The sequence below is a fragment of the Montipora capricornis genome, chromosome 12, assembly GCF_036669925.1.
Source record: "Montipora capricornis isolate CH-2021 chromosome 12, ASM3666992v2, whole genome shotgun sequence".
NCBI lineage: Eukaryota > Metazoa > Cnidaria > Anthozoa > Scleractinia > Acroporidae > Montipora > Montipora capricornis.
The window spans coordinates 10,270,615-10,280,756 of NC_090894.1; the positions used below are offsets into that span (position 1 = coordinate 10,270,615).

General features: G+C 42.5%; 2 protein-coding genes across 2 annotated transcripts; both read right to left on the reverse strand.

Moving 5' to 3' along the window:
* Positions 1-2,027: 2,027 nt before the first annotated feature.
* On the reverse strand, positions 2,028-2,573 carry LOC138025433 (loricrin-like). The gene has a single exon (XM_068872647.1). The coding sequence runs from the start codon at positions 2,571-2,573 to the stop codon at positions 2,028-2,030; it is 546 nt and encodes a 181-aa protein (XP_068728748.1).
* Positions 2,574-2,709: 136 nt separating this feature from the next.
* LOC138025434 (loricrin-like) lies at positions 2,710-6,267 on the reverse strand. The gene is made up of 5 exons (XM_068872648.1): positions 6,230-6,267; positions 4,432-4,740; positions 3,649-3,957; positions 2,968-3,506; positions 2,710-2,738 (listed from the first exon to the last, which is right to left on the reverse strand). The coding sequence occupies exons 1-5, from the start codon at positions 6,265-6,267 to the stop codon at positions 2,710-2,712; spliced, it is 1,224 nt and encodes a 407-aa protein (XP_068728749.1).
* Between the last annotated feature and the right edge of the window lie 3,875 nt (positions 6,268-10,142).

Below are 10,142 nucleotides of genomic sequence, written 5' to 3' on the forward strand. Positions count from 1 at the left end.
AGAGTTGTTCAGAACGCTAAGATCCTAACTATATCGAACAACCTAACCTGGAACACTCACATAGGAGAAATCATAACAAGAGCAAACAAACGCATGTACTTTCTAGTACTTCTGCGCAAGGCCGGTGTCCCATCATCAGACATTGTGAATTTTTATTGTACTTGTGTAAGACCGTTACTTGAATACTGTGCGCCCGTGTTCCACCACGCCATACCTAGCTATCTCAGCGAGGACCTCGAGAGAATTAGCCTGAATTATAGTCGCCTCTCTCCCCGAGTGACTTAGCGAGTGGAGGAGGCGGCTGAAAATCAAGGCTAACCATCAGTTTAAAGCTGTTTAACTAGAGCTAAGATTTCTGCAGCTGCCTCTAACGACAAACAGTGCAACATTTGTATCAGTCAAGGAAAAAGGCCAACAAGAATGGTTACTCGTAAACGACTCCTACCAGTCAGCTTAGAAAATTAGCAAAAAGGTATTTCACGAGGGAGAGCCAGATAATAAATGGAACCAGGAGTACATTACCCGGAGCTTCCATCTGTATTGTACCCTTGAGTCAACCCTTTCCGTATATTTCTATTTTTAGATCTACTAAATAGTGACGTAATGGATTGAGAATAGAATACAATATGATTTTATTTGCTCAGTTCATAGTTAATGTACAATTTAAAGTCGGAAACAAGAAGATAAATAGATAAAATAATCATAATTACAATTCGAATTAATTAATTTAATTAGAAAGTTTAAAATTGCCACGCTGGTTTAATAATATTTATCATGGAGATTGATCATGCGCAAAAATTTAAAAAACAGGTTTGACAAGTCGCAACTGGGCTGACTCATCTATTTCTTTGGATGAGCGCAAATCAAAGAATGTCCAGGCGGCTGGCAGAGTCGTCTTTCCTCTTCCCGACTTATCGCCACAACTACTGTGACCACTGCGACCACCACAACTACTGTGACCACCACGACCACTGTGACAACCATGACTACCACAACTACTGTCACCACCACGACCACTGTAACAACCATAACCACCACAACTACTGTGACCACCACGACCACTGTCACCACCATGACCACCACGACCACCACAACTACTGTGACCACTCCAACCACTATGACAACCATAAACACCACAACTACTGTGACCACTACGATCACTGTCACCACCATAACAACCACAACTAATGTGACCCCTACGACCACCACAACTACTGTGACCACTATGATAACTGTCAACACCATAACCACCAATACTATCATGACCACCACAACTACTGTGACCACTACGACCACCACGACTACTCTGACCAACCACGACAATCACTGTGAACTGCGACCACCAAGACCACCACAACTACTGTAACCACCATGACCACCACAACTACTATGACCACTGTGACCACCATGACCACCACAACTACTGTGAGCACCGCGACCACCACAACTACTTTGACCACCATGACCATCACAACTACTGTGACCACCACAACTAATGTGACCACCACAGCTATTTTGACCAATACGATCACTTTCACCACCATAACCACCACAACTACTGTGATCACCACGACCACTGTGACAACCATGAACACCACAACTACTGTTACCAAAACCTCTTATTAAGGGAGTCAGTTAAGTTTAGTTTTTTTTTTAATAAAGGGATCTTTACAAATAGGGCACAGATTTCCATGTTTTTTTCAAGTATCTTAAGTGACATCTGTGCATGAAAATGACCAAGTGATAATAATATTATTGTTTTACTTTGATCAGTTTCCTGTTGTGTCTTAAACATGTCATTTATTCTTATTCCAGTGCTTAAGTCTAAAACTCTTCCTGGTGTGTGTGTGCTGATCTGGTCAAAGCAGGCATGGCAAGCAACATTCCAGATTGTTTTCAGAGATTGTGATGAGGAGTTCAGGGTTCAATATTTTATTGGTTTTGTGATGAAAAAAGCCAGCGTTGTTATTCATCTCTCATTTTTTCCTCCATGAGATCCTGCATGATGACAACAGTATTACTGCAAATTAAACATGACCACCACAACTGCTGTGAGTACCACGACCACCACAACTACTGTGACCACCACGACCACTGTGACCACCACGACCACCACAACTTCTGTAATCACTATGACCACCACAACTACTGTGACCACTATGACCACTGTAACTACGATGACTACCACAACTACTGTGACCACTACGATCACTGTTACCACCATAACCAGCACAACTACTGTGACCACTACGACCACCATGACCAGCACAGCTAATGTGACCAATACGATCACCAGAATTACTGTGACCACCACGACCACCACAACTACTGTGACCACCACGACCACTGTGACAAGCATGACCACCACAACTATTGTGAGCACCACGACCAACACAACTACTGTAACCACTATCACTAGTGTGACCGCCATGACCACGACAACTACTCTGACCACTACGATCTTTGTCACCACCACAGCTACTGTGAGAACTATGACCACCACAACTACTCTGACCACCACGACCACTGTGACCACTATGACCACCATGACCACCATAACCACTAACACTCATCCTGGTGTGTGTGTGTGCTCATCTGGTCAAACCACGCATGGCAAGCAACATTCCAGATTGTTTTCAGAGATTGTGATGAGGAGTTCAGGGTTCAATATTTTATTGGTTTTGTGATGGAAAAAGCCAGGGTTGTTATTCATCTCTCATTTTTTCCTGCATGAGATCCTGCATAATGACAACAGTATTACTACAAATTAAACATGGCCACCACAACTACTGTGAGTACCACGACCACCACAACTACTGTGACCACCACGACCACCACAACCACCACAACTACTGTGACCACCACGACCACCACAACTACTGTAACCACCATGACCACCACAACTACTATGACCACTGTCACCACCATGACCACCACAACTACTGTGACCACTATGTTCACTGTCACCACCATAACCACCACAACTACTGTGACCACCATGACCACCACAGCTATTGTGACCAATACGATAACTGTCACCACCACGACCACCACAACTACTTTGACCACTACGATCACTGTCACCACCATAACCACCGAGACCACCACACCTACTGTGACCACTACGACCACTGTGACCAGCATAACCACCACAACTACTGTGACCACTATGAACACTATGACCACCACGAGCACCACAACTACTGTGACCACCACGACCACCATGACCACCACAGCTATTGTTACCAATACGATCACTGTCACCACCAAAACCACCACAACTACTGTGACCACCACGACCACAGTGACCACCATGATTACCACAACTACTGTGACCACCACAACTACTGTGACCACTACGACCACTATGACCACTGTGACCACCATGACCATCACAACCACTGTGGTTACCACGGCCACCACAATTACTGTGACCACTACGATCACTGTCACCACCATAACCACCACAACTTCTGTGACCACTACGACTACCATGACCACAACAGCTATTGTGACCAATACAATCACTTTCACCACCACGACCACCACAACTACTGTGACCACTACGATCACTGTCACCACCAAAACCACCACAACTACTGTGACCACTGTGACCACCATGACCACCACAACTACTGTGACCACTACGGATCACTGTCACCACCATAACAATCACAACTACTGTAACCACCACAACTACTGTGACCACTACAACCACCTAAAGTACTGTGACAACCACAACCACTATGAACACCACAGCGCTTGTGACGAATACCATCACTGTCACCACCATAACCACCACAACTACTGTGACCACCACGACCACCGTGACCACCATGACCACCACAACTACTGTGACCACTATGACCACCACAACTAATGTGACCACTACGATCACTGTGACCACCGTAACCACCGCAACTACTGTGACCACTACGACCACCATGACCACCACAGCTAATGTGACCAATACGATCACCACAATTACTGTGACCACCACGACCACCACAACTACTGTGACCACTATGACCACCACTACTGTGACCACTGCGACCACAACAACTACTGTGACCACCATGACCACCACAACTACTGTGACCACTATGACCACCACAACTAATGTGACCACTACGATCACTGTGACCACCATAACCACCACAACTACTGTGACCACTACGACCACCATGACCACCACAGCTAATGTGACCAATACGATCACCACAATTACTGTGACCACCACGACCACCACAACTACTGTGACCACTATGACCACTTTGAGCACCACGACCACCATAACCACTGTGACAACCATGACTACCACAACTACTGTGAGCACCACGATCACCACAACTACTGTGACCTTCTTGACCATCACAACTACTGTGACCACTACGACTACCACAACTACTGTGACAACCACGACCACCTCACCTACTGTGACCACTATCACTTATGTGACCACCACGACCACTGTGACCAGTATGACCACCATTACCACCACAACTACTGTGATCACTACGACCACCACAACTACTGTGAGCACCACGACCATTACAACTACTGTGACCACCATGACCACCACAACTACTGTGAGCACCACGACCACCACAACTACTTTGACCTCTATGACCATCACAACTACTGTGACCACCACAACTACTTTGATCACCACAGCTATTTTGACCAATACGATCACTGTCACCACCATAACCACCACAACTACTGTGATCACCATGACCACTGTGACAACCATGAACACCACAACTGCTGTTACCAAAACTTCTTATTAAGGGAGTCAGTTAAGTTTAGTTTTTTTTTAATAAAGGGATCTTTACAAATAGGACACAGATTTCCAGGTTTTTTTCAAGTATCTTAAGTGACATCTGTGCATGAAAATGACCAAGTGATAATAATATTATTGTTTTACTTTGATCAGTTTCCTGTTGTGTCTTAAACATGTCATTTATTCTTATTCCAGTGCTTAAGTCTAAAACTCTTCCTGGTGTGTGTGCTGATCTGGTCAAACCATGCATGGCAAGCAACATTCCAGATTGTTTTCAGAGATTGTGATGAGGAGTTCAGGGTTCAATATTTTATTAGTTTTGTGATGAAAAAAGCCACGGTTGTTATTCATCTCTCATTTTTTCCTGCATGAGATCCTGCATGATGACAACAGTATTACTGCAAATTAAACATCACAGATGTGAGCATGTCAGTGATTAATACAAGATGCTTTCCAAACAGCTCTTCAAAATTGTCTAGAAAAGGGACGATAATTATTTACTTGCCACACCTTCTAAGTCAATGTTTGACCAAGCAAATATAATTTGGTTTTTTTATTCAAGTAAACTGTCTTGCTTTCATTAATACAGATATATGTTATTCTAGTCTTTCTCTTGCTAAGCATGGGTTTGGATATTAACTTCTGAGAATGCTCCTACTTGTAATAGTCTTAATAATGAATATACGGTACTTACAACAATAAAATTAGAGAGATATTTGAGTTAGTGTATATTGTGTTTTGTGGTAACACATACCATAGTAGTTGTTGTTGAAAATGAATCAGATAGAGTCATTGTGGGTCCAGATAGAGCCATTGTGGGTTTATCATTGGGTAGTGAGACTGGATCAGTTGTGCATAATAAAATGTTAGAGTATGAAGCAGAATGCCTCTAGTCTTGCTGGATGTATGATTACATTCCTCTCTCAGTATCTTTACACACAGTGCAAAATTTAGGCTGGATTTTTGCTGGTGCAATGCATGCAAACGTGAAATGAGTATTTTCCAAACACACGCAGTCGAATGTTTTCTATGTTTCATTATCATGATTCTCATGTCTCCCCACCCTCATCCCAGCAAGGCTCTACAAGGTGATCGACGATGCTGGAGAAACAAATTACAGTTATCAGCCGGCTACAGGAAAAATGCTGAAAAAATATTTTCAGCGATGGACCACTACCAAACTCCAAGTAAAAGGGAAACATCAAGTAGCATTGGAGTCAAATTTATACTTAGTTTCAAAACTAAAACTTTTTTGCGATCCTCTCTTAAAATTAAGACTTATTTTGTTTATTTTATTGCCTCGCTCTTGTAAAAGTAACTGGTGTTGTAAAATATGAGAATGGAGGGCAGGGAAGTGACTTATCCATGTTGCCGAATGAGTGGGATGCGGGCATTAAACGAACTTAAGCTTATTTCTCACTCTCAAACGATTCCAATGAAACAAACAGACGATTTCCTCGTTCAACAGACGCAACATAAGCCATCTTCGCAAAAGGAATTATCATTCTGCCCTTGCCCTTGCAGATGTTTACCCCGCGTTTCCTTCTCAGTGCACAGTTTTCCCCCCAGAAGTTTACCAACGCAGAGACCATCGCGACTAATAACATTACGAACTTCGTCCTTTTGCTCTAGCGCTCGAATGCAAGGTAAAATTCTCCTGGTTTGAACTATAGTTTTTTGGTTTGAAAAGGGACACGGTAGATTAGTCTTTCAGGAAGCTCACTTCAAAATTTAAACCTTATCAAAGTAGGAGGGTCGTGAAGGGGGGGTCCTAATCCCAGTTCCCAGCAAATTGTTTTTTTCAATCCCAGCTCAAGTCCCTACAATCCCAGCCTGTGTTGCTCAAATTGAAATCCCATTCCCATTTTTCTATTGTTTTTGTTTCATGAATCCCAGTCCCAGTGCACAAAATCCCATTTCCCAGCCTCTAAAAAAGGCAAATCCCAGCTCCCATTTTACCCCTTGACGACCCTCAAGTAGTGTTGTCCTTATCATCGCAAAATGAAAACAAACACAGAGAATTTAAATTACCGCCATTTTGCCGCGCTGTTGTTTCTATGGCACATTTGATTGGTACCAGTCCCTCGCGCGTGGAAACGATTCGCGCGTGGCTCAAGCCTGCGCACTCATTTTGCCGCGGTGTCATCTTAATTAGGTGTCACTTTTTTTCTTTTCAAAGTGACTGTAAGTGCAGTTTCTATGTTTAAAAAAACAAGTTATTTCTGGTGAAGGCGAATAAGTGCTCTAAGTTCCAGGACATTAAGAAAGAGACATCAGTTGTAGTCATATGGAAATAGATCAGGTATTTGTATCCACGGTACTCCCAAACGCTACTCACTATGGCCTTACTGTTGACGGAGTTTCTGCTTCAGATCAAACGATGGAGTCCAGCGCTTTCTCGATCGATGCTATAAAAGACATTATACATTATGCCATAAAAGACATTATACTTCCAAATAAGATAAGATTTAATTGATAAGATTTAACCCTGGCTATCAACAGCTAAAGAAAAAATGAATTAATCTTACAGGTTTTAACACCGAGGACAGCCCATGCAGAAAATCATTATACAGCTTCGAAAACTACGTAACGTTGATTACTTACTAGCAAATATTGTTTATCAAACTGAACTTGAGCTGGAAAAATCGCTGATCAAAGTGAGCAGAGAGAGTGGGGATATAGTTGGCACCTAATATTTACGAATTATAAATCGGAAACGAAAACGCACTCGGATGTTTTGGCATTGAAATGTTACCTGGACGTGATTTATACCTTTGAATTAAGAGAGGTTTTTACATGAGAAAATGTAAAGTACTGCTTGCGGAAAGAAAAACTGTCAGCAAGTGAAATCGGCGAAAGAGTTTCCAGTCCTTCAATCTTTTCTGCAACTTAGCTTTCATATTCACATATGCAATTTATCCCAACAGAATTTTACTTATTAATTTTACTCCGTAGCCTGTTTAAAGAGGTAGTTTGTTAAGGCCCTTCTTACAAGCAGCTAGGGTAACCCTTGCAGGAGGGTCAAAGACAGCGCGGGCCGGGTTTACAAACAAAATTTCACAGGTAGGGTTATCCTACCACCCGGGACAATTTTGTAAGCTTGGTAATCGCCAGAATCGCAAACATAATGGAAACCGCTAAAAAGTTGTCCCGGGTAGGCGAGTTGTCCCTAGCAGAGCCTTTACAAGGAAGCTAGGGTAACCCTAGCCCTCAGATAGGGTTACCCTAGCGCCAGGGTAACCCTAGCTGCCTTGTAAACACGTCGATAAAAAACCAAGATCGTCGTCGATTAGACGTGAAACACTATGTCTTAAACTCTTTCAATCAATTTTAAGTGATGAGCGTTTTAGCAATCCTGTCCCCCCAAGACACAAGGCCTCTTACAATCTTAGACACTTGCGTACTTTCACCTTGCCACGTTTTCGAACTGATCGTTATAAAATATCTTTTATCTCAGCAATGAGCAAATATCTTAATTCGTAGTTTTAAGTACATTTCGCACCTACATATATATTTTTAGTCTTAGATTTCTAAGCCTTAGATTCATTACATAATTGTAATTCTTATCCAACTTGTAAATAGTCTTATATTGTTATAATAGTTAATATCATGGGTGACAAATTTCGGTGGCAAAACAAGATTACTTATCACGTGAGTGAAAACACTCCACAATTACATAGGCCGGATTATTGAAAATTCTCTGCGCTGATTGGTTGCACTTGAGGTGCTTATTATGCGATAATCACCTAAGCGGTTTTTTTTTAATGGCCATTGACAGACGAATAAATTAATTGTTTTATGCTTCATGCTCCATGCTCCATACAGTCTGACCGATATTGTTGGCAAGGCATTGCTCTGGGCGAGCTCCGTTTGTTGGGACACTAATAATACCACATTTGTTTGGGATATTTTGTCCAAGCCCTGATGGGTTAGGCCGTTTACTGAAAATCAGCATGGTAACCTAGGAAATACCCAAATATAGAAGACATGATCCCAGCAAAGGTGAGGGGACACACGACATCCACAAGAAAGTAAAAATAGGGAAGGTGGGGAGGGAAATTTGATTTGACTCTGTTGAATCAGCCTCCGCCTAGCTTGCACAAATGGTGAATGATCTCCAGAAAATCCCGGATGACAGAAATGTCCAAACTGCAACATGGGAAATAACTCACTAAGCATGTGACACTTAGCATAAATCCATTTATTTCCTCTGGGAAATAAGTTTCCTTCAAAGAAAATGCATATATTTCAAAGAATCTCCTATGTTATCATACTAAAACAATTATTGACCTCGCCTTTGGCGAACTTGTAATTGTTAAGTATTGTTATAGGACTTGCCACTTGCCAAAGAATGTGGCAAAAACAACGCAATAGTGGCTGGGGATCTTGCAGTTACTCCATCCGGTGTCATGATCATGATCATGATCATGAAATAGCTACAGAAGGCTACGACGCCGTACTGTCGATTTTTTATTGTAGACAACATGAGAAAAGGATGGAGAAAGGCACGTAACGCGTGTAGGATACTGGGATGAGTACAACGGACAGACCAAACATTAGTTTGGTACACCTTTGAAAGAGCATCAAAAGTCGGTTTTTCTTTGCAACAAGAAAAACTGCTTTGTCAGAGCATGCTTCCCAAACTAACTGCACAATTCCGAGGGGTAATTCTAGAATTATGACCACCAACCGGTACCATCAACGCCGTTGTTTTGGAGTTTGACACATCAATGCCGTCCCAGTTCCTTTGAGTCTTTTATCAAACTGATCGTCAACCTGGTTGCAGTGTGAACCATAAATTTCGTTAATAACCCCCAAGCTCGTTCCCAGGGTCTCTCTTCTATGCCTACTTTGTCGTTGGGAGGCAGAGAGGGGAAAGCCTGGGAACGAGGTTGAATAACCTCCTGTTCCAACTTGGTGACCACAACAGTTTTGGGGAAAACACACCAACTGGATAGCCTTCATTGTTTTTACAACAGAAGACCTAATCGGCTAACTCAATGTTGTACCCAATTCAGACCCTGTGGGAATAAAACGTTTTGTTCCAGGAATTTCCATATCATTTACATTTACAATACACAAAGAATCTGTGGGGATGGGGTAAGTGTTGTAATGACTGTACCTCATCGGGTGGAGTTAATTTGACCTCGGACCCAAGCTCCGTGTCCTCGTCGGTGATCATAAACAGTTAAATTCATCAGCTATCCTGGAAATCGAAGCAGAAAATGTTCCTTTCCAGCCAAGTGCGTGGGGTTTTTTGACGACGAAACATTCTCGGAGGCTCGCAAATGATGTGGCTTTAGCTTTGCGTGAAAAAAACGTGGCTGGGATGGATTTTCGAGTCGCAAACCGCCTCTTA